We start from the raw sequence: 25,062 nt of genomic DNA on the forward strand, positions 1-25,062 counted from the left end.
AATAGAGTTATTTTGGGTGGGAAGTTGGATAACCTGGCGATGGGAACACCATCTTCTGCAGTCACTTCTTTACTGTAGTAAATTTCCTGGTATTTTTGTTGAATGGGGTGTGTAAGCTGAGGGGGAGATTTATGAAAGACGATGAATACAGATGATGAAATTCTTATCAAGTTTCTGCTCTATCACATGGCTCCTCTGTGTCTTCTATAAACTCACCACTGTATCTTTTGTAAAACTACTTTTTGTTAATGTGCTGCATAGTCGGATGAATTTGAACAATAATTCCAGATTTGAGAAGAGAGCTCCACGGTGAGACGCCTCTCACCTTGGGGACCAGTCCTCAGATTAGGGGCTGTGCAGTCAGTATCCGCAAATCCTTCCCCCACGATTCCCAGCCCACCTGTGAGTGGCCTATTGGATTCCAACCACGAAGTGTTATCGATGATCTCTTTAGTACCTGGGGCTAGCACAGTTCAGCATATTTTTTCCCAGTTTAAGACTCTTTACGTTTATTTTATTATTTTTAGAGACAGAGTCTCCCTCTGCAGGGGTCAAGAGATCCTCCTGCCTCAGTCTACAGAGTGGCTGGGATTACAGGTGCATGCCACCATGCCCAGCTAATGTTTAAATTTTTGGCAGAGACGAGGGTATGGGGGAGGGTGGGTCTCGCTATGTTGCTCAGGCTGGTCTGGAACTCCTGGCCTCAAGCGATCCTCTTGCCTCGGCACCCCAAAGCGCTGGGATTACAGGCGTGAGCCACTGTGCCCGCCCGATTAGGTTTATTACTCATTGAATACAATCCTAGGGAGCTGCACAGCAGGGTCCCAAACTCAAGCTTGTGGAAGGTCACACACCTGGGAAGCGTCAGCAATGACCTAAAGCACAGTAGCCAGAGCCAGAACCCGCCCCGGGAACTCGCCCGGAGGCTTTCTTGGCTCGCACAGCTGCTCCCTGGCAGCTCCCCTTTCCCCGCCTCCTTCACTCCCACGCTTTTGGGAGTACACTTCCCAGCGCCCCTTGCGGAGGAGGCGGGCCGCGGGCTGCTTCCGGGTCCGCTTCCTGACATTGGACTACATTTCCCGTGAGGCCTTGCGGCCCCGTCCTGGATTTCTCCAGACTCTCAGGCCAGCGCCGCCTCCGCCTGGACTCCACTTCCCGGCAGCCCCCGCGGCGGGGCGGGGCAGGACGAGGCGGGACCCGCGGCCCGAGGGGCGGGGGTCGTGGGCGGCCGGGGTCTGAGGGTGGGGGGGCCACCACCTCCCTGGGCCTGCCAGGGCGACCGCCTCCGCGATGCCGCTGCTCGTCGAGGGGAGCCGAGTGCGGCTGCCGCAGTCCGCCGGGGACCTCGTCGGAGCCCACCCGCCTTTGGAGGTGAGCGGGGCGCGCGCGGGGCTTCGGGGCGGGCCCGAGGGGAAGCTGCAGGGCGGGCGAGCGCCCTCCTCACGCAGCCGCCGCCCGTCTCACGCGACACAGACTTGAAACTTGGCGCTGTCCGCACATCCGGAGCCCCGGCTGTTGGCTGGCGCCTTCCCCTTGAGGGGTCCGGGAGCTTTTGCCTTCTTGAGACTTCAGCGGACTGCCGCGGAAGCCACTCTCTGGCGGGGGAGGGGACGGGTGCCCAGAGAGGTTAGGTGACTTGCCCAAGGTCGCACAGCACTGCGGCTTGAGGACACGCCGGGACCCTCATTCCCAGACGGGGCGGCTGCAGCCCCCAGAGGGGCCGGTCCGTTTAGGCAAATCCGGCCGCCCGCCTTCGGGGACCGGCAGCCTGCGGTGAACGTTGCCTCGTCCTTGCGTCCCCATGAAGCAGGAGGTTATTCCAGGGCGGGCTTCGGAGAGCGTCTGGGCCGGGGGATCTTGGCGGAGACCCGCATTCCTTCCTCCTCTCTCCCCTACCCCCGGGGCGTAGGGCGCCGAGTTATTTTTAGCCGGAAGAGAGAGCCTTGCTTTCCCCAGCTGGGCCATAGGACCACGCCCTGATGCACGGGTTTTGTTTGTTTTTTCTGCTTTTGTGTTCAAATAGATCTCTCAACTCTTGTCCACGCTTCTGCAGGGGCTGTTGGCAAGGGGGTTCTTAGTTTTTAAAAAGAGCGGGGCGTGGAGCGGGGGAGGCAAACGTCCTACTCGCCATAGATCCTGTTAAAGGGGACTCAATCAGTTCGTTGATTTGAGAATCAAATATCGAGCCCCTAATATCTGTTGGGCACCGTACTTATCACTGTCCCTACTCTCGGAGTGTTTATAGTCTAGAAGGGAGAATGGTTTCTGATGGAAAAAGGCTCAGATACTGTAAACTGTTAAGTGCCATAAAGAAAAAGCGTCCCCTTTCACTCTGAGATTTGAAGCACAGGAGCCTGACCAAGTGTGTGAGGTTGGGGAAGGCATTTAGAGGTTTCATCTGTCACAGCTGTAGAGTTTGTGATTATTTTGTTTGCTCGTTCTCTATTTGATCTGTCCCCAGAATGTAAGCCTCCTGAAGGCAGATAAGAGTAGTATCCTCACTTTTGTATCCTCAGAGCGTAGGACGGTCCCTGGCATAGAATTGGCGCTCAGTAAAGATGTGTTGCATAAATGAGGGCACAAAATAACCCCTGAACGTGATCTGAAGGGTGAGAAGTACTTACTGACGGGAGAAGACAGACAGCTCTGTGTGATTGTCAGCTTGCATTTCAGGACCGACCATCATCCGTTAGCCAACATGCACCGAGCTAGGTGTGGTGGTGTGTCATTTTATCCTTGCATTGTGTCACTGTCCTGTTAACTAGTGAAGTCAGGAGTAGGACTCACGAAGGAAAACTAATTTCAGCAGCCTGAAGAATTTAGGGGACGCTCTACTTTTATGTCTGTTTGAAAATGTTCGTGATAGAAAGTTAGATGGGTGTCCCGGGCTGCACACTTAAGTGTGGAGGGGGATTTGGTGACATAGCGGGGCGGCTCCTCTGGAAGGAAGGTTTTGGCCTATTTAAGAAGACATGTCCTAGAAAGACTGTGTACTGGGGACCAGTTTGTGTTACAGGAACTTTGGAAGGGGGCGATCACCTTGATTTGCAGCTGTGTAGGTGAAGAAGGATGCAGGCACGAGAGAGATTTGAAAAGAAGGGTGAAGGCATCGCAGCTGGGCAAGCCGCCTGGGTCGCGGTGGGCAGGAGGGGAAGGGCTCAGTGGGTGGGTGAAACCCCATCTCTACTAAAAATACAAAAAATTAGCTGGGCGAGGTGGCGGGCGCCTGTAGTCCCCGCTACTTGGGAGGCTGAGGCAGGAGAATGGCGTGAACCCAGGAGGCGGAGCTTGCAGTGAGCCGAGATCGCGCCACTGCACTCCAGCCTGGGCTACAGAGCGAGACTCTGTCTCAAAAAAAAATAAATTCAATGTGAAAGTGGTTTAGTAGGAAAACCATCATAGGTGATTACTTCCCTTAGAAGATAAAGCAAAGAGGCTGGGCAAAGCAGCTCACATCTATAATCCCAGCACTTTGGGAGGCAGAGGCGGGGGGGATCACTTGAGGTCAGGAGTTTGAGACCAGCCTGGTCAACATGGTAAAACTCCATCTCTACTAAAAATACAAAAATTAGCCAGGCGTGGTGGCGTACGTCTAGAATTCCAGTTACTCGGGAGGCAGAGGCAGGAGAATAGCTTGAACCAGGAAGTGGAAGAGGCTGCAGTGAGCCGAGTTCATGCACTCCAGCCTGGGCAACAGAGCAAGACTCCGTCCCCCACCAAAAAAAAAAGAAAAAGTAAAACAAAGAAATGGACCAGGCACAGTGGTTCATGCCTGTGATTACCAAAATTTTGGGAGGCTGAGGTAGGAGGATCACTTGAGCTCAGGAGCTTAAGACCAGCCTGGGCAACATAGTGAGACCTCTCTACAAAAATACAAAAAAACGTAGCCAGGTGCGGCAGTACTGTAGTCCCAGCTACTCGGGAGGCTGAGGTGGGCAGATCACTTGGGCCCAGGAGGTCGAGGCTGGCATGGGCCAAGATCACACAACACTGCACTCCAACTGGGGAACAGAGCAAGACCCTGTCTCCAATCAAAAAAAAAAAAAAAGGGCCGGGCGTGGTGGCTCATGCCTGTAATCCCAGCACTTTGGGAGGCCGAGGCGGGTGGATCACGAGGTTAGGAGTTCAAGGCCAGCAGGCCAAGATGGTGAAACCCCGTCTCTACTAAAAATACAAAACTTAGCCAGGCATGGTGGCAGGTGCCTGTAATCCCAGCTACTCAGGAGGCTGAGGCAGGAGAATTGCTTGAACCAGGGAGGCAGAGCTTGCAGTGAGCTGAGAATGTGCCACTGCACTCTAGCCTGGGCAACAGAGCAAGACTCCATCTCAAAAAAATAAAAAAATTTTTAAAAATTAAAAAAAAGAAAAGAAAAGAAAGAAATGCAGACACCTTTCCAGGCAGCGGTCTCATTCAGGAATGTGAATCAGAACCACCTGTGAAATTTAAAATAAAAGCCAAGACTCACAGCACCAGCTTCTGATTCTCATTGAGAAAACCCAATGAGAGCTAGCCATGCAAACGTTACAGATGTCCCCTACCTCTGCTCCTGGTGCCCACCATAGCGGGTGCTTTTGGAGCCAGGCCCCCTTTTCCAGGTCGGGATATCCACCTCCCCACTGCTGTGAGAACGGGTGGCCAACAGCTCACAGCTGCCTACTTTCTCCAAAGAGCTGCCCTGAGCAGAAAGGAGCCAGGACCACCGCTGTACTCTTTCCAGCCCCTCCCCCTAGAACCAATGACTGATGGACAAGGCGTCAGAAAAGGACATCTCCTTGGTCTCAAGCTGGGACCAAACTCTGCAGAGCAATCCATGCCCCAGAGTGCCTGGTGGGATCAGGCTGTAGCGACCTCCCAAGTGAGACCCAGCCCTGAAGCTCCCCTGCCTTCTTCTGCTCCCTGATACCCTCTGTCCCAAGGGCACCTGAATCCCTGTCTCAGACTCTCCTTCCACTGTACCCAACTTCAGATACCACCCAAAGAAGTAATGCTATAAAGCGTACAAGTGGTAAAATGTAGAAATTAAACAGGTGTGCTTTTCTATTAACCACGCCCTCACAAACAGCATCTGGCTTACAAAAACAAACACTTAAAGTTATAAGAACAAAAGGGAAACGTACTTCACCAAACCCAAATTGAAAGCCTTGCAAATAAACCAATTATGCTAAGTGCTAAATGACATGGCAGCAAATTACTCATATAAGGAATTGTTTTCAAGTTTGCTAAACTATTTTAATTCTTTCAATCTAAAGCCTTAACAAAGACAAGCAGTACTAGCTGTTTCCACCCTTTGATTATGATAAACCTCATGTCGACTTCATTAATAAAATGCTAACCATATTAAACAATCCTTCTGTGGAATCTGTCCCACCACAAGCTTGAGTTGCTGTTTCTTCAGCGTCTTCAATATCCTGCCGGGATGCATTCACCTATAACAAAGGGGGAAAAAAAAGAATAAAAAGATTGTAAAAATACAACTACGTTACTTTGGGATGGAAATTCATCTGATATAAACACGTTCAAGGTGTCCAGATTAGTGCCTTATATCGCACTCCAACACAATACACAATTATGGGGCAAGCCTGTAAATTGACCTAGGTCATGAAGGAATTTAAATATAATAAACCAAGCCCCTTTTACTACATATTTATATGAAATCGACAAGAACTATCACATGATGCTCTATGCCAGGTAGCCTCAACAAATTCAGCATTTATTTTAGCTCTGATATGGTCTGGCTCTGTGTCCCCACCCAAATTTCATCTTTTTTTTTTTTTTTTTTTTTTTGAGGCAGAGTTTCACTCTTGTTGCCCAGGCTGGAGTGCAATAGCAAGATCTCAGCTCACCGCATCCTCCGCCTCCCAGGTCCAAGCGATTCTCCTGCCTCAGCCTCCCAAGTAGCTGGGATTATAGGCATGCGCCACTGTGCCCAGCTAAGTTTGTATTTTTAGTAGAGATGGGGTTTCTCCATGTTAGTCAGGCTGGTCTCGAACTCCTGACCTCAGGTGATCCACATGCCTCAGCTCCCCAAAGTGCTGGGATTACAGGCGTGAGCCACTGCACCCGGCCCCAAATCTCATCTTGAATTGTACTCCTATAATCCCCACACGTTGTGAGAGGGACCAGTGGGAGATAATTTGAATCATGGGGTCGGTTTCCTCCACACTGTTCTCGTGATAGCGAATAAGTCTCATGAGATCTGATTACTTTCATGTGGACAGGTACAAATAGGATTAAATTACTGGATTTTCAGATAAGTAGTTTTCCCTTTCCTAGTCTTCTATGTACAAAATGTTAATTTCTTTTATTGCATTAAGAAGTCAAAGAATTATGTATTTTACTTAAAAAAGTAAAAACACCAACAAAAACAAAATAAAACAAAAGAAAGACAGATAATAATGACCTAGAGCAAATAGTACAGGTCCCAGGGGACACGAGACTGGAAGTGTCTGTCGTTGAAGAAAATCGTCAACTGGAGAAGGCGAAAGAATAGCGGAAGACACTTGAGGGGCCGTATCTGTGCTCCCAGAAAATCATCGGCTTGAGAAACTGGTAGGTGTCCCAAGGGACACTCAACTGCAGGTGTCTTTGGTCTCAGAAAATCATCCCCTGGAGACAGCAGTTGAGGTGCCAGAAGACACTCGGGTGGCGTCTGCAGTGTCTGAAAATCATCAGGTGGAGAAGGTGGAAGAGGTGCCAAAAGACACTCGGGTGGCGTCTGCAGTGTCTGAAAATCATCAGGTGGAGAAGGTGGAAGAGGTGCCCGAAGACACTCGGGTGGCGTCTGCAGTGTCTGAAAATCATCAGGTGGAGAAGGTGGAAGAGGTACCCAAAAACACTCGGGTGGCGTCTGCAGTGTCTGATAATCAGGTGGAGAAGGTGGAAGAGGTGCCCAAAGACACTTGGGTGGCGTCTGCAGTGTCTGAAAATCATCAGGTGGAGAAGGTGGAAGAGGTGCCAAAAGACACTCGGGTGGCGTCTGCAGTGTCTGAAAATCATCAGGTGGAGAAGGTGGAAGAGGTGCCAAAAGACACTCGGGTGGTGTCTGCAGTGTCTGAAAATCATCAGGTGGAGAAGGTGGAAGAGGTGCCAAAGACACTCGGGTGGCGTCTGCAGTGTCTGAAAATCATCAGGTGGAGAAGGTGGAAGAGGTACCCGAAGACACTCGGGTGGCGTCTGCAGTGTCTGAAAATCATCAGGTGGAGAAGGTGGAAGAGGTGCCCGAAGACACTCAGGTGGCGTCTGCAGTGTCTGAAAATCATCAGGTGGAGAAGGTGGAAGAGGTACCCAAAAACACTCGGGTGGCGACTGCAGTGTCTGATAATCAGGTGGAGAAGGTGGAAGAGGTGCCCGAAGACACTGGGTGGCGTCTGCAGTGTCTGAAAATCATCAGGTGGAGAAGTGGAAGAGGTGCCAAAAGACACTCGGGTGGCGTCTGCAGTGTCTGAAAATCATCAGGTGGAGAAGGTGGAAGAGGTACCCAAAAACACTCGGGTGGCGACTGCAGTGTCTGATAATCAGGTGGAGAAGGTGGAAGAGGTGCCCGAAGACACTGGGTGGTGTCTGCAGTGTCTGAAAATCATCAGGTGGAGAAGGTGGAAGAGGTGCCCGAAGACACTCGGGTGGCGTCTGCAGTGTCTGAAAATCATCAGGTGGAGAAGGTGGAAGAGGTACCCGAAGACACTCGGGTGGCGTCTGCAGTGTCTGAAAATCATCAGGTGGAGAAGGTGGAAGAGGTGACCGAAGACACTCGGGTGCGTCTGCAGTGTCTGAAAATCATCAGGTGGAGAAGGTGGAAGAGGTGCCCGAAGACACTCGGGTGGCGTCTGCAGTGTCTGAAAATCATCAGGTGGAGAAGGTGGAAGAGGTGCCCAAAACACTCGGGTGGCGTCTGCAGTGTCTGAAAATAATCAGGTGGAGAAGGTGGAAGAGGTGCCCAAAGACACTCGGGTGGCGTCTGCAGTGTCTGAAAATCATCAGGTGGAGAAGGTGGAAGAGGTACCCGAAGACACTCGGGTGGCGTCTGCAGTGTCTGAAAATCAGGTGGAGAAGGTGGAAGAGGTGCCCGAAGACACTTGGGTGGCGTCTGCAGTGTCTGAAAATCATCAGGTGGAGAAGGTGGAAGAGGTACCCGAAGACGCTCGGGTGGCCTCTGTAGTGTCTGAAAATCATCAGGTGGAGAAGGTGGAAGAGGTACCCGATGACACTCAGGTGGCGTCTGCAGTGTCTGAAAATCATCAGGTGGAGAAGGTGGCAGAGGTACCCGAAGACACTCGGGAGGTGTCTGCAGTGTCAGATAGTCATCAGCTGGAGAAGATGGAGGAGGTACTAGAAGACACTCGTGAGGTGTCTGCAGCCTCCGAGAGTCATCCGCTGGAGAAAATGCTTGAGGTCCCAGGGGACAGTCAACTGGAGGGCTCTGTGGTCTCCGAAAATCATCAGTTGTAGAAGGTTCTTGAGGTCCTAGGGGACGCTTGAGTTGAGAAATAGTCGGAGGTCCCAGAAAACGTTTAGCTGATGGAAGTGGTTGAGCTCCCAGATGATACTGAGATGGAGGAGGCAGCTGGTGCGCCATCCATTGTCTTACAGTTTCAGCCATGAGGTAGGGCGGGTAGTAGGGCAATCCTGAGGAATGATGATGCTTCCCTGCAACCATACTGACCTGTAGGGCAGAAGGAGGAAATGTTTTCACATATATTCATTTGATGGACAAAATTACCACCACCAACACAGGCTGCACCTACTGTTGCTGGTGATAGTTTTTTGCACCTTTCCACCCTCCAGGTTTCAAAATAGCATTATCAGCGTTATAATATCACTCTTCCACTGAGTACTGCCGACAGCTGGGGAATAAAGAAGAGTCACTGGGACACACTGTTGTCTCCACATGCCACTGTGTCTGTCTGCAAAAGTAGGCAGGCTCGGGTCCTGCCCCAGGGAAGACAGAGTCATAACAGAGTAATAAAGCAGCATGTTTGAGACACAGGAGTGTCTATGTCTATCCTCATTCCTCCCTCACAGCCGTCACCAGAGCATTTTCCTTGCACCAGGTCAACAGACAGTAAGAGAAGCATGAAAAGCCCATTGTCCGCACGTGTTGCAGCTTCTTTTTGGAGAATGTTTTCCAGGCCTTTTATGTTCTGTCTCTGATTCTCAGAACTCTGCAAGCTCAGTGTGACCACCCTGCTCAAAATCTAAGAAAACAGAGGTTTGCAGAGGAAGGAGAAAATGTGCCCAGGGTCACAAAGCTTGCAAGAGGCCGAGTGGAAGTTGATTTCAGCTCTCCCTTCAGGACCCTCTCATTTTCCCTCTGTTTCCCTTCTTGACAAAGGATCTTCTTCACTCTGGAGGTGCCACCCATGAGAACAAAGAGTTCTGGGGAGATGTGGATTCCTGAAGAGCTGCAGGGGACCTGGGAGAGGGTTTTCTGACAGAACAATCCTACATCAAGAAGTCAGTTAGGCATGGCTGTAATATTTCTTTTCACTCCCAGGTAATACCAAATTGTAAGTGCATTATGATATGAAGAATACTTTTGTCCATGGAAAAATGAGGTGGGAATTCTAAACAAAGCAAGTTTTAAAAATGTGTTTGACTTCAAGTGTCCAAGTCCCATCATGTGTAATCATAGGACTCGGCAGCTGTTGAAGGTGCAGAGGCCACACAAGAACCAGCTTAGCTGAGCATCATTTAAGGCCTTCATTTGGAATTGTCCCTTGGTAATAAGTTACATTCACTCTTCACTAACTCACACTCGGGGCCTATTTGCTATTACAAATATGGAACCTCTGACACTGAGAATATTAGATCAGGGGCACCACTGGGTGGGCATGAAGGTGTTTTTGCACCACACAGTTACCAAGAGGGATGGGACTGTGATGGACTATGGAATTGGCCTTGTCAAAGAGTATTCAAAATTGCACAAGGCACAAATTAATGTTGGATTCATGAGTTTTCACTATCTTCTGGGAATACAGCAGATATTTCAAATGTTAATGTCCTACCTTAGAGCAGAAAACAAACAAAATCACAGCAAAGGAAGGAAAACCCCACATATTTCAGAAATGAGAGTCAGTGGGAGTTCACTGCACCATGAGACCTACAGTAGTGGAGGTCAGTGGCACCTCCTGGTGTTGGTTCTGGAAACAGAACAGTAAAAGCCCTTCAGCCGTTGGCCCCTGAGCATTTATGGATTCTGGAGGTGCCACCAACGATGATCAGCCGGGAACGGAGAAGCCTGAAAGCTCATGGGGAAGATTTTGCTTCTGAAAAAGTCGAGACAGAAAAGGCACCACAGAACCCACAGAGCAGAGGCCAGGCCAGGAGAGGGAGTTGTAGGAAAAGACCAAAGTGTCCTGACATAGGAAGAGTGAAAACCACCCCAGCATTTACCTTTGTCTTCTCTGTGTTTCCAGCTGGGACGCAGTGGCTGCTCCTCATGGGAACCGAATGAGATCCTGAATCTGCTAAGGGCCAGAGAAGGGAATGGGGCCAAATCTGGCTTGCATGTTCTGTGCAGAGTAAGAAACCCTCCACACCCTCCACTGCCATCTCACTCTCTGCCACACAGGTCCCTTACCACAGGCGCAGGGTTTCTTGACCACATGCCTCAGAGGAATCTGGAGCCCTCGGGGCCCTCATCCTTGAGGAAGACACCACAGAGCCCTGGTCCAGGGCTATTCTTAATTCTCAACAGGCTGTGAACAGGTCGGGCTCTAACCAGCTGGAAATGAGCTCTAAATCAGTACATATCAGAGGAACTCACTCATCATGTCAGCACAGACTCAAAATTAGAACAGGAACAGCCATGTTTGGAAGAAGATCAGTAAACCCTGGATAGCAACAACACTGCTCCTCTTCTTCAAGCCACGGGGGCATTTAAAATTCTGTGGATTCATAGTTAATCTAACTTTCATACCTGGCCAGGTATTACCAATACTTATGAACAGAAATGGACATAAAAAGATGAACAGTCATGAGAAAAGGTAAGAGCTACAGAAATTAACTGGAAAGTTTTAGGGTTCCACTTCAAATGTTAGAGGAGTAAGATTACATAGAAATTTAACTTACTAATGGAGTTATATAGTTGACAATAAACAACTTAAACAAACAAAAGAATGAAGGAAGTTCCAAAAAGTGTAAATAAATACTTCTTCTTTTTTTTTTTTTTTTTTTTTTTTTTGAGACGGAGTCTCGCTCTGTCGTCCAGGCTGGAGTGCAGTGGTACGATCTTAGCTTACTGCAAGTCTGCCCTCCGGGTTCATGCCATTCTCCTGCCTCAGCCTCCCAAGTAGCTGGGACTACAGGCGCCCGCCACCACACACACCTAATTTTTTTTGTATTTTTAGTAGAGACGGGGTTTCACCATGTTAGCCAGGATGGTCTCGATCTCCTGACCTTGTGATCCGCCCGCCTCGGGCTCCCAAAATGCTGGGATTACAGGCATGAGCCACCGCGCCCAGCCTGCTTCTTTTCTTAAAGCAGATCTCATGCTACAGTATTGATCCATGAAGACATGGCCAGAAAATCTATGCTCTCATCCCTACATGTGGCTCCCATTCTAAAGTGCTATTGCTGTTTTCTCAAATGAAAGAAAAATAAAGCCTTCACACTGAGTCAAGGTGGAAAAGGGAGCTGGCCCATTTGCCTTCTAGGCTCATCTCCTCAGTTAAAAGTAACCAAGACATCAGGGTGGGGCAATGTCCACAGTCGGTGGAGCGGCCTGAGCTGCACCATTCACAGGGGACCAGCCAAGAGCCATTCAGCTAGGGCACCTGAGATAAATAGGGTCCTACCACCTAGCAGGACAACTGTTCTCTTTGTAAGTGCTTGGAATTGTTTCCAGGAAACAATTACCCCACCCGAGCCCTCACCCCCAAAAGGAGAAGCAGGGTGTGTGGATTGTGTAGCAGAAATTAAGCAGCTGCCTTCACAGCGAGCTCCTACCTCTCCAGAAAGGGTTCTTTAGGCCCGGTCGTTCCTGGACTGACTCCTCACTCATGTGTCTCTCTGGCATTCTCTGCTTTTCCCTCATTTCACACCTACAAGACAGGAAGAATTGACTTGAAGAATTAAAACACCAAGTTCTTTACTAGACACTCAAAGCTTTATCTTAAAACCAACACATCCTTTAAAATGTCCATCACAATAACCTACCCGTGCTGCTTGTAAGCCTTCCTCTCGGTCATCTCCCACTGCAAGGTTTGAGCAAAGAGCTGTGGGGAGAAAAATACATCCACGTTCTGACCTGGCAGACTATGTCCAAAAGCAAGCAAAACAAACAAACTTACCTGGTTGTCAAGAGCCTTTCTTGCAGAAGGGGCGATCTGAAAAAGCCAACACATGAGAAATTGAATGTTGAGAGAATCTAAGGGCCATGGATGGCATCATCTGCATCAGCACTGAACAATCCTGCAACCGTGGGGAGGAAGGTCCTTACTTTGCGTCTGTAGGAGTCCTCTGCCCGCCACTGCAACTCTTGCGCGCCTTGAAACGATTCCCTATGGATTACAATCACTTTCATCAGATAAAGCATCACTTTCAGGATGATTTTAAATAATCTGCCATGTTTCTGTTATCCTCACAACTGTACCCTTACACAATCTATCCATAGCTAGAAAACATACTTCAGATGGCTATAAAAGTACAGTCTGGGCCGAGTGCAGTGGCTCACACCTGTAATCCCAGCACTTTGGGAGGCCAAGGTGGGTGAATCACAAGGTCAGGAGATCGAGACCATCCTGGCTAATACAGCGAAACCCCATCTCTACTAAAAACACAAAAAATTAGCCAGGCGTGGTGGCAGGCACCTATAATCCCACCTACTCGGGAGGCTGAGGCAGGGGAATCACTTGAACCTGGGAGGCGGAGGTTGCAGTGAGCTGAGATCACGCATTGCACTCCAGCCTGGGTGACAGAGTGAGATTCTGTCTCAGAAAAAAAAAAAAAAAAAAGTACAGTCTGATCCAAACTGTTGCTATATTGATTTCTCCTCTTTTGCTTAATGCCTGCTAACTTCTGAGTAGACAATTTCCTTCCCCATTTTCAGTATATCCCTAATTCGTCTTTCATTGGGCATTTTTTATCATAAAGCTTTATTCTCTTTGTATTAATATCCTTGCCATGTTTCACAGGGCAGAAACAGCTGGGCTTATAAACAGGCATAGTCCTTTTGAAGGATGTGGTTGATTCTATGACAACACACTTTCCTAAGGATGACAACTCACACCACCCCTAGAATGGCTGGTATGAGCTGAGTTTCCACACAGTCTAGCTGTTAATGGGGTCAGGAGATGTTTTACTGCTTCACATCTTTTGGTCACTGGTAAATCTTAAGGTACTTTGTTTTCTCTTTTGTGAACTCTCTCTCTCTCTCGATATGTCTTCTGACCATTTGTTTCTATTTCTCTATTTACTAGGTCTAAACATTGTACAAAGGTTAAAAACAACACCCAAGAGGGTGGGGTTCAGTTTCTGAACTCACCTGTAGGTACGTATTTTTTTCATAACCAATTTCCCATTTTCCTCTGCCTCTGATAGCTGCTTCTCCTTTTCTGCTGGCTCACGTTCTTTCATTCTCAGCTTCCTGAGATTAGAAGGGACAGAAATGCACACACATGATTCACTAGCCTGCGTGGGATCCTCTCTGCCCTTCTGGCATCTGAAGGCTGTGATTCAAAAGTCTCTCCCGCAACCTTCCTACAAACGAACCAACTGATTCTCACAACCGAAGGGAGAACTGACACCTCCCCTTGAGAGACAAAGAAAAATCACACTCTGGACTGCTGGCAAGTCACGTGTCATTTCCAGCTCATCTTCATAGTTCTATAGTCCTATTCTTTAGTAAATAAAGACTATTAAAAGCTTCTATGAGGTGCACTATGTGTGTCTCTGGGGTCAGTTTTGTGCTTGACACAGCAAAAGCCCATTTTCAGTGTGAAAAACCAGACCTCCCCAACTCATCACAACTAACTCCATCGGGAGCAGAGGATTGCTCCTCATCTGACTCCTCCTGTGGAAGACCTGATTCTCAGTCAGAGGCTGATGCCAGAACCCAATCAGTCTCAGATCCTTCCAGAATATGGTGTCATTAACCCTGCAGTTCACTACTGCATTTTGCCATGATTCAGGACTGGAACTCTTGTCATTGACTTTAAAGATCGTGGTTGAGAGAAAAGGCAATCTGAATGCTGAGCGCATCTATTGCATTAGAAATGGGTAATCTGAATGCTGAGCGCATCTATTGGATTAGAAATGATCGGAATGGCTCCTAAGTCAGGGTGTTATGTCCTGAAAATAGGTGACAACTGCAAACCATCCACCCTGGTGTTGACTGACTCTAACAAGGTTCAGTTCACAGAGAGTGAGGGTAGAAAAAGGAAATGGCCTAAAAAGGTAGGTTTGCTGTGTTGCCCTCACACTACTTGATTCATGGTCCTGATCCTAAGGATCTCACCTGATACTTGATTTTATAGGAAGGATGTATAAAATTCAAAGAACCCTAGGAAACAGGGACAAACACACTTCAAACAGAAAGTTAATGCACTTGTTTCTGACCACAGGGCATCCTTTAGCACATGCTGTCTGGAGTGGCCTTAAGCACGGAGTGTGTGGTGAGGTCCTGAGGATGCAATGGGAGCAGGGTCCTGTTCCCACTCTAAAGGAGCTCATAGTTTAATGCAAATGAGAAGCCAGTGAGGACATCACTACTCCTGCTGTGCACTTGGGAACTAGAAACACAAAACCTGACTCTGGAGGGACGCTAAGGAAGCGTTCTGCTCTTGAGTTGACGTAAGTGCATCTGAAGCTTCTGATCTCCCATAAGAACAATGGGGGACACCAAACAGAATATAAAACCCATGATTGAATGCATCAAATTGCTAACATGGCAGTAAAGAGACATGAGGTCAAGATGGAGAAGAAGGAAACCCAGGACGAAGGTCGGCCTCGCATTTGGAACCCATATCCCTGAGTTTCATTGCTGAATTCCAGAAGGGACTATGAGATGCAAAGAATCAGAGCAGCTTTTGTACACACGCATGGGATTAGATGGAAAACAAGTGGATTGAGGGTCTGGCAATGAAGGCGACCCGTACTGAAGTCCACTGGCTCTGGTTGAGACCCAGAAGAGTCACACACCAGAATAGAGGTGGACAGGAAATACCCTGGCCTTTGTAGGGACTGAGCCTGCACCAATGACCTTAACTGCTGCCTGACTAACCCCCAGAAGTAGACTCCCATCTCTTCTGCAGCAAGATAACATGCTAGTAGGCCTCAATTCATTCCTAAATATTTTTTAACAAGTATCTCACATTTAACAAAAAAAGATCAGTCATATGGCAGCAAAATATGACCAAAATCTGAAAGACTGTGAAAATGAATCTGGAGGTGACCCAAGCATTAAATTCAACAATCCAAGCCAGGTGTCGTGGCTCACTCTGGGAGGCCGAGGCAGGCGGATCACCTGAGGTCAGGAGTTCAAGACTAGCCTGGCCAACATGGTGAAACCCTGTCTCTACTAAAAATACAAAAATTGGGCCGGGCACAGTGGATCAAGCCTGTAATCCCAGCACATTGGGAGGCTGAGGTGTGTGGATCATGATATCAGGAGTTCAAGACCAGCCTGGCCAATATGGTGAAACCCTGTCTCTACTAAAAATACAAAAATTATCTGGGCGTGGTGGCATGTGCCTGTAGTCCCAGCTACTCAAGAGGCTGAGGCAGAAGAATCGCTTGAACCTGGGAGGCGGAGGTTGCAGTGAGCCAAGATCACACCACTGCACTCTAGCCTGGGCGACAGAGTGAGACTCTGTCTCAAAAAAAAAAAAGAAAATTGGCCAAGTGTGGTGACACACACCTATAATTCAAGCTACTTGGGAGGCTGAGGCAGAATTACTTGAACCTGGATGCAGAGGTTGCAGTGAGCCAAGATCGTGCCACAGCACACAAGCCTGGGTGACAGAGACTCTATCTCAAAATTAAAAAAAAAAAAATAGTGGTGGCTCACGCCTCTAATCCCAGAAGTCTGGGAAGCTGAGGCGGGGGGATCACCTGATGTCAGAAGTTCGAGACCAGCCTGGACAACAAGGTGAAACCCCATCTTTACTAAAAATACAAAAATCAGCTGGGCTTGGTGGTGGGCACCTGTAATCCCAGCTACTTGGGAGGCTGAGGCAGGAGAATCGCTTGAACCCAAAAGGCAATGAGCCAAGATTGTGCCATTGCACTCCAGCCTGGGCAACAAGAGCAAAGCTCCGTCTCAGGGGGAAAAAAAAAAAAAAAAGCGCGCGAGAGAAAGGAAAACCAATGCCAGTACTAGCACCTCCTGTTCTCCCCAAAAAATTACAAACAAGAATGTAGGAAGGGAAAGGAGTTATGCAGATTACACTAATCAAGTAGAAAGGACAAACTCAATTTTGTACCCACTGAATCTGCCACAAATATTGCAGAAAATATTCTCAAGGACATTACAGTTGTCTACTTTGATTGGCACATGGTTCATACAACAGTGTTTGTGTCAAGGCACATCTTACCCTTTCTCGGTAGTCTTCCTCTGTCCATTGATTTGGTAATGACTGTTGACCTTCGTTGTCACCTTATGGACTTCAGCTCGAACTCTGGCTTCCATAAAGCTCCGTGAAGTAAAGAGGTCTTCCAGGGCAATTTTAATTCCCGGAAAGGAAGAAACCCTTTTCTTTGTGTGTGTACAAGTGGACCTCAGCCCTTGGTGAGGGTGAAGAGAGGAGAAAAGAAGGTGAGAAACCTGAGGGTAAGAAGCTGTTCTTTCCCTTTCCAGGTCAAACTCATTTCCATGCTATGGGGATTCCAACAGAGCCATACCTTCTTGCCTACGGCTATTGGACCTCCAGGCTCTCCGCTGTACATCCGTGGATCTGTCATGTACATTTTGTAACTTTAAGACAATCTTGAGGAAAGACACCTAGGAAATAATAATTTAAGAATGACTGCCAGGCGCGGTGGCTCATGCCTGTAATCCCAGCACTTTGGGAGGCCGAGGTGGGTGGATCACAGGGTCAGGAGTTCAAGACCAGCCTGGCCAAGATGGTGAAACTCCGTCTCTACTAAAAATACAAAAATTAGGTAAGCCTGGTGGCACACGCGTGTAGTCCCAGCTACTCGGGAGGCTGAACAGGAGAACTGCTTGAACCCGGGAGGCAGAGGTTGCAGTGAGCTGAGATCGCACCATTGCACTCCAGCCTGGTGACAGAGTGAGACTCCATCTCAAAAAAAAAAAAAAAAAAGACATGCATATACTTCACACAACTGAACTGTATACTTCAACAGGGTTAGATGGTAATTATCATATTATTAAGTATTTTACCACAGGTTAACATATTTCACAGCTTGCAAAGAATGTAATTACCTTCAGCTCTCTGAGTTCCAGGATTTGTAACATTTCACCCCCGCTCTGGAGCATCTTCCTTCTGTCCCTGTTCTACTCAGAGTCCACTTTCCCTTCCCTGACATCACCCTCATTGAGGCTGGTTTCAACCTAATGCAAAACATTCTCACTAACAACTGAATTCCCAGCAAGATTTCCATATTGTCACTGTATGATTTTAATCTTCTAAGATATTAAATATATGTTCTCATCATAGCTACGACACAATGCAAATCCCATCTCAGATGTGGGTCAGATACCTCTGAATTTCCTGAGGTAGTCATTGAAGTAACTTTCTTTCTTTCTTTTTTTAACTTTCTTTTTTTTTTTCTTTTTGAGATGAAGTCTCACTCTGTCACCCATGCTGAAGTGCAGTGGCGCCACCTTGGCTCACGGCAACCTCCACCTCCCAGATTCAAGCGATTCTCATGCCTCGGCCTCCCAAGTAGCTGGGAGTACAGGTGCCCGCTACGATGCCTGGGTAATTTTTATCTTTTTAGTAGATATGGGGTTTCACCATGCTGGCCCAACTGGTCTTGAACTCCTGACCTCAAGTGATTCACCTGCCTCAGCTTCCCAAATTGCTGGGATTACATGTGTGAGCCACCACACCTGGCCTGAAATAATATCTGTCAAATTCTTTGTCGAATTTGTTTTCTCTGATTTCTGCACATAGGATAAAAAACAAAACATGTACTAGGATTTTGAGAGAAGCAATGGGTAATCTAAAAAGATAAAAGAGCAACCACATCTATCCCACAGCCACTGCTAGATTTCACAGGAAAGGTAGCTGGCCCAGTTTGCAGCTAGGAGAATGTCAAACACATGAAGAAATGAGAAGTGAAGAAACGCTGTCATGCATGAACATTTCATGGCACCCACGATGTCTCTCCTTAGGAGGTAATGAGATAGATGACTAGAGGACAAGGGGAAAGATGAGAAGGTGCAAAGTTATCCAAGTCAAACAGCTCAACTGAACTTTCCTTAATGGAATTTTAGTGTAAATTGAAAAACTTCCCCCGGCTCACGTGGTGGCTCACACTTGTAATCCCATCACTTTGGGAGGCTGAGGTGGGCGGATCATTTGAGGTCGGGAGTTTGAGACCAGCCTGGCCAACATGGTAAAATCCCGACTCTACTAAAAATAAGCTGGGCGTGGTGGTGGGCACCTGTAATCCCAGCTACTTGGGAGGCTGAGGCAGGAGAACTGCTTGAAGCCAGGAGGTGGAGGCTGCAATGAACCGAGATCACACTATTATACTCCAGCCTGGGCAACAGAGGGAGACTCGTCTCAGAAACAAAACAAACAAACGAAAAAAGTCCCCCAATTTATACTAAAAATTCTCTTTTCAGGACTAAGTGGGGTAGAGAATGTTAAATTGGGCCTAGATACCTTCATAACTCATATATTTTCTGTTTTGTACATATCTTGGAAGGCAGTGCCAAATGATGTGTAATTATCTAGGTTGTAAAAATAAAACATACTTCCTCTTTCCTTGAATATCAAAAAGCTTTGTGGTATTAGTACGTTTATCTTGGATCATTGTTCAGAAGGAGGTTCAGCCCCCAGAAAACCACATTTTTACTGTCATGAATGGCAAGAGAACATGTAGAGCTCAATTTACCCAATGGACAAAAAGGCTCAAAAGGCAAATTATGGCATAACTTAGCAGCCACATTCTTACCAAGTGCAGACTTTTGACATGCTGATTTCTCTGCAATTGCAACTGGGAACATGCACTTTGACTGATGTCATTCGAAATTACCCTGCCCAGACACATTTTCATGGATTCCCTGGAGGGCAGTTCTAAGAGATTCTCTGGGGCTTTCTCTGCAGCATGAGACGCAGTGCAGTTCTGCCCTTCACCTTCCTGCAGTTTGTCACCTTGTCCCTGTGATCTCACAGGAACTTTGTCTCAGGCCAATTGTTTGTTCCTTGGGCTCTTTCATTTCCCCTAAAAATCATTTGCTGCCCCTCTAAATTGCCTACATCTCTGTCTATCTTCCTTTCCCCTCAGAAGAGGGTGCTCTTTAAGCATCAACCATCTGGGCCTTCTAGCAGCCTCATTTTTCAGCTGGCTCTCATGTTTATACCTGTTCTATGTTTTTCTTCTCCTGTTAAGCTGTCTGTTATCAGCTCATTTCTTTTTTTTTTTTTGAGATGGAGTCTCCCTCTGTCGCCCAGGCTGGGGTGCAGTGGCCGGATCTCAGCTCACTGCAAGCTCCGCCTCCCGGGTTTACGCCACTCTCCTGCCTCAGCCTCCGGAGTAGCTGGTACTACAGGCGCCCGCCACCTCGCCCAGCTAGTTTTTTGTATTTTTTAGTAGAGACGGGGTTTCACCGTGTTAGCCAGGATGGTCTCGATCTCCTGACCTCGTGATCTGCCCATCTTGGAAAGTGCTGGGATTACAGGCTTGATCCACCGCGCCTAGCCGTCAGCTCATTTCTGCAGTGAATCTTTAGAGGGAGGAGTGGAAGCTTTCCTTCCACCCATACGATAGAATTATAAAGCAGAAGAGTTTAGAAAGAATTTCCTATTTAAGTGATGAAACTTCATACTCCATTTCTGATAAAGAGCACAAAGGTTAAAAAAAACTTATTTTTGACCAAAAGCTCTCCTGACATTCTATTAAACAAACACCAACCTATTTAATTTTCATAATGTAAATGGCAGATATTTTCATAATTCTTATGCTAATAAATCATTTCCCTGATTTTTTGGGTAAACCACATATTTATAGTGAAGTCCAGAAACATGAATTGTTTTAAATAATTTCTTCTCATTTGTGATTACAAGTATACCTCTACAGAAAGTTAGTATACTCACACCAAAGCTAGTTTTCCAGAGGAAAATGCCAAGTGTAGAGATTCCTAGAAACACAATAATGATAGCTCTCCAAGGAATTCCAAAAAAGTCAGGCCCAGGCTGAAAATGGTCAGGCAGATAACTGATAACCTGAAATAATAATAGTGGAAATAACGAAAAGGTCAGTGACACTGACAATATTTCAGTCAAAAAGAATCATCCTTAGAAACCATTACCCTCCTCCAAAAGGTAACCACATCCCTCAGATATCACCATGGGATTCCACTGCTACAAAAAAGAACAGAAGTTACCAGTCTCATGTTTTTTGGATGGCTGGTAGTGTTTTTGGGCATTGCAAATGTAGGGTGTCTTTTTTCTTGGTATAAAGCAGGGATATCCAATCTTTTGGCTTCTGTGGGCTATATTAAAAGAAGGAAAGTTGTCTTGGGCCACACATAACATACACTAACAATAGCTGATGATCTAAAAAAAAAAAACTCTTTTTTTTTCTCTGGAGACAGTCTCGCTCAGTCGCCCAGACTGGAGTGCAGTGGTGCAGTCTCAGCTCACTGCAACCTCCAGCTCCTGGGCTCAAGCCATTCTCCTGCCTCAGCCTCCTGAGTAGCTGAGATTACAGGTCCTTGCCACCATGTCTGGTTAATTTTTGTATTTTATGTGGAGACGGGGTTTTGCCATGTTGGACAGGGTGGTCTCGAACTCCTGACCTCAGGTGATCTGCCTGCCTCGGCCTCCCAAAGTGCTGGGATTACAGGCATGAGACATCGCACCTGGCCAAAATCTCATAACGTTTTCAGAAACTTTACAAATTTGTGTTGAACTGCATTCAAAACTGTCCTGGGCCACATGCAGCCCGTCACTCACGAGTAAGACAAGCTAAGTATATAAAGTCAATATCTTTTCTTTCTTTTTTTTTTTCTTTTATTTTGAGACAAAGTCTTGCTCTGTTGCCCAGTCTAGAGTGCAGTGGCACGATCTTAGCTCACTGCAACCTCCGCCGCCCAGGTTCAAGCGATTCTCCTGCCTCAGCCTACTGAATAACTGGGATTACAGGCGCCTGGCACTGTGCTCCGCTAATTTTTGTAGTTTTAGTAGAGACGGGGTTTCACCATCTTGGCCAGCTGGTATTGAATTCCCGACCTCATGATCCACCCACCTTGGCCTCTCAAAGTGCTGTGATTACAGCCTGGCCAGTAATTATCTTTTCTTTATTTACTTATTTTTTAAATTGATGTATAACATTGGTTGTATTTATCACATATCACATGATAAAAGAATCCCTCTGAATCATACTTCTCTCTTGGATTATGTGAATCTTTGTCATTTAAAACTCAGCATAAGTAAAAAAAAAAAAAAATACAATGAAGAGATGCCTTCATTCACAAATAAGTATCAAATTTCAGTGCTTAAAAATTACCAAGGTGGGCCAGGCGCAGTGGCTCACGCCTGTAATCTCAGCACTTTGGGAGGCCAAGGCGGGTGGATCACAAGATCAGGAGATCGAGTCCATCCTAGCTAACACAGTGAAACCCCATCTCTACTAAAAATACAAAAAATTAGCAGGGCATGGTGGCACGCGCCTGTAGTTCCAGCTACTTGGGAGGCTGAGGCAGAAGAATCGCTTGAACCAGGGAGGCAGAGATTGCAGTGAGCCGAGATCATGCCACTGCACTTCAGCCTGGGTGACAGAGCAAGACTCTGTCTCAAAAAAAAAAAAAAAAAAAAATTACCAAGGTGGAGATTATGAAAATGGCAAAATGGCATGAATAGTGTGGAATTTCTCTAAGATTGTTGATATTAATTCCATTAGACTCTTATGTGAATGAAGACAAAGACTTCCCCTGAGTAAGTTCAGACAACTTGTGATAACATTTCTACATCGATACCTCAGGATTTAACTATATGGTCTTGAAAACATCTTAATTTTAAATGTTTCTTTCAAGATGGTGAATTAAACAGAGATAGCCCTTCAACAGGTTGAACTCAGCATATACTGAGTCTGAAATGGAAAGGATGGCATTAGGGAACTGTGCAACAATGATAATGATTTCAGAAACATTGTGTTGAGTAGAATAAGGCAGACACAAAAAAGTACCTATGGCATGGCATGCATCTATATACACGAAATTCCAGAATAAGCAAGCTAACCTATGATAAGAAAGAGATTGGCTGGGAAGAGGGAGAGTTCACTTTCTGGGGTGACATAATAGTGTAGATCTTGGCTGGGCACGGTGGTTCACACCTGTAATCCCAACACTTTGGGAGGCTGAGGTGGGAGGATCACTTGAGGTCGGGAGTTCAAAACCAGCCTGAGCAACACAGAGAAACCCCATCTCTACTAAAAATACAAAATTAGCAGGGTGTGGTGGCACATGCCTGTAATCCCAGCTACTCAAGAGGCTGAGGCAGGAGAATCGCTTGAACCTGGGAGGTGGAGGTTGCGGGGAGTTGATATTGTGCCATTGCACTCCAGCCTGGGCAACAAGAGAGAAACTCCATCTCAAAACAAAACAAACAAACAAACAAATAGTGTAGATCTTGAAAGGGGGTTGGGTTATGCTGGTGTATGTACTTTTCAAAGTTAGTAAACTTACACTTAAGGTTATATATTTTGGCCTGGTGCTGTGGCTCACGCCTGTAATCCCAGCACTCTGGGAGGCTGAGGCAGGTGGATCACAAGGTCAAGAGATAGAGAGTATCCGGGCGAAGATGGTGAAACCCGGTCTCTACTAAAAATACAAAAATTAGCCAGGCGTGGTGGTCTGCGCCTGTAATCCCAGCTACTCAGGAGGCTGAGGCAGGACAATTGCTTGAACCCGGGAGGCAGAGGTTGCAGTAAGCCAAGATCTTGCCACTGCACTCCAGCCTGGGCGACAGAGTGAGACTCTGTCTCAAGAAAAAAAAAAAAAAAAAAACAAGACACAAAACTCAAATGACATTTCACTTTGTTTTGATTCGTTGTGTTTGAGACAAGAGTGCAGCGGGGCAATCTCGGCTTACTGCAGCTTTCAACTCCTGGGCCGGAGTGATCCTCCCACTTCAGCCTCTCCAGTAACTGGGACAACAGGTGCGCACCACCAGGCCCGACTAATCTTTTTTTGGCATTTTTTGTAGAGATGGGGTTTAGCTATGATGCCCCGGCTAGTCTTCAACTCCTGGACTCAAGTGATCTGCCCACCTCGGCTCCCTAAAGTGCTGGGATTACAGGCCTGAGCTGTGTAATTTCATGCCGCCTGACACGGCCCAATAACAAGGAAGAAACCCCGCGGGTCCAGCCTCTACTCACATAGTTTGACTGATGGCTGAGAAATCCCAGCAGGAGGAGCCAAAAGAGCAGCCACGGCACCCGCATGTCCTGGTCCTCTCAGGGCGCCCTGAGGCGGCCAGGACAGAGGTGGGGGTGGCTTAGGGCGGGGGCAGGGAAGGGGATGGGAACAGCCCGGATCTGACTTGGGGAGGGGGAGGGGAGGGGAGGGAAGGGGAGGGGAGGGGAGGGAAGGGGAGGGGAGGGGAGGGGAGGGAAGGTAAGGAGGAGAAGGGGGCTATTGGGGGGGAGGAGGAGGAGGAAGGGGTGTGGGAAAGGATCCGGTTCAAATTAAGTTCTCAAGTACTGGTGGAAGGTTTAGCTACAGGTCAGGGAGAAGGTCAATCAGAGAAGCAACAGGACGTGCGGGGCAAGGGAGCGGGAGGCTCAGGAGCAATTAGACGGGGACCAGGGCTCTGCTCTCCAGCAAACCGTCTTCCGTCTGGGCGCTGCCTTAGCAACCCTGGGGCTTTATACTCCCTCTCCACCAATCACCGGCCCCGGAACGTGCCGCCTCACAGTGGACATTCCACTGAGCGCCGGCGTCCTTCCAATGCCCGCTCCCCCATCTCAGCCCCCTACGCTCCCCTCAAGGACAGGTCCTCTCTGGAACCTTCACAAACCTTCTGATTTCTAGTCCTCCCCAACCAGCTCCCTGTCCCTGCTTCTGGGCGGCTGCTTCCTTCCTGAGCTGCCGGGATTCCTCAAGGTCAAACCTGGAGGCAAAACGTAAAAAACAAGATGGCGGGACGACAAGGAAGAACCTCATACCCAAGCAGAGTGAGAGGTTTTACAGTCCCGCTCATCCATTCATATCCTAAGCAACTAAACATCAGTAGGATGCGGAAGGGCCCAATAGTAACCATCTCCATCACATCCATGTGGCCATCCATCCATCAACCTGTATCTCAGGAACAAATGTTACAGATACATTCATTTTAAGCATGCATGGCACATTTACAAAAATTAACCTAACTTATTTTGTTCCAGCAAATCTCAACATATTTCAGAGGAATCAAATCACACAGCATGTTTCTCATCATATAATTGTGCTAGAAGTCAATGAATAAGGCCAGCTGTGGTGGCTCACGCCTGTAATCCCAGCACTTTGGGAGGCCGAGGCGGGTGGATCACGAGGTCAGGAGATGGAGACCATCCTGGCTAACACGGTGAAAACCCGTCTGTACAAAAAATGTAAAAATTAGCTGGTCTGTAGTCCCAGCTACTTGGGAGGCTGAGGCAGGAGAATGGCGTGAACCTGGGAGGCGGAGCTTGAAGTCAGCTGAGATCCGGCCACTGCACTCCAGCCTGGGCGAACAGAGCGAGTACTCCGCCTCAAAAAAAAAAAAAAAAAAGAATAGTTCTTAGATGGGCACAGTGGCTCACATCTATAATCCCAGTGCTTTCGTAGGCTGAGGCAGAAGGATCACTTGAGCCCAGGAGTTTGAGACCAGCCTGCACAACACAGTGAGACCCTGTCTCTCCAAAAAAATTAGCCAGGCACGGTGGCATGCACCTGTTGTTTTAACTACATG

The 25,062-nt window shown here is 47.6% G+C and overlaps 1 protein-coding gene across 1 annotated transcript; it reads right to left on the reverse strand.

Annotated features, from left to right (window-relative positions):
- Positions 1-2,802: 2,802 nt before the first annotated feature.
- LOC115895186 (nuclear pore complex-interacting protein family member B3-like) lies at positions 2,803-24,408 on the reverse strand. Its single transcript, XM_030924443.1, has 15 exons — positions 24,322-24,408; positions 24,151-24,213; positions 20,227-20,355; positions 16,838-16,937; positions 16,531-16,720; positions 12,438-12,498; positions 12,155-12,324; positions 11,945-12,039; positions 10,391-10,464; positions 7,877-8,660; positions 7,615-7,767; positions 7,154-7,377; positions 6,696-6,920; positions 5,335-5,427; positions 2,803-2,958 (listed from the first exon to the last, which is right to left on the reverse strand). The coding sequence occupies exons 1-15, from the start codon at positions 24,406-24,408 to the stop codon at positions 2,803-2,805; spliced, it is 2,604 nt and encodes an 867-aa protein (XP_030780303.1).
- Between the last annotated feature and the right edge of the window lie 654 nt (positions 24,409-25,062).

This window comes from Rhinopithecus roxellana, chromosome 20 (assembly GCF_007565055.1).
Source record: "Rhinopithecus roxellana isolate Shanxi Qingling chromosome 20, ASM756505v1, whole genome shotgun sequence".
NCBI lineage: Eukaryota > Metazoa > Chordata > Mammalia > Primates > Cercopithecidae > Rhinopithecus > Rhinopithecus roxellana.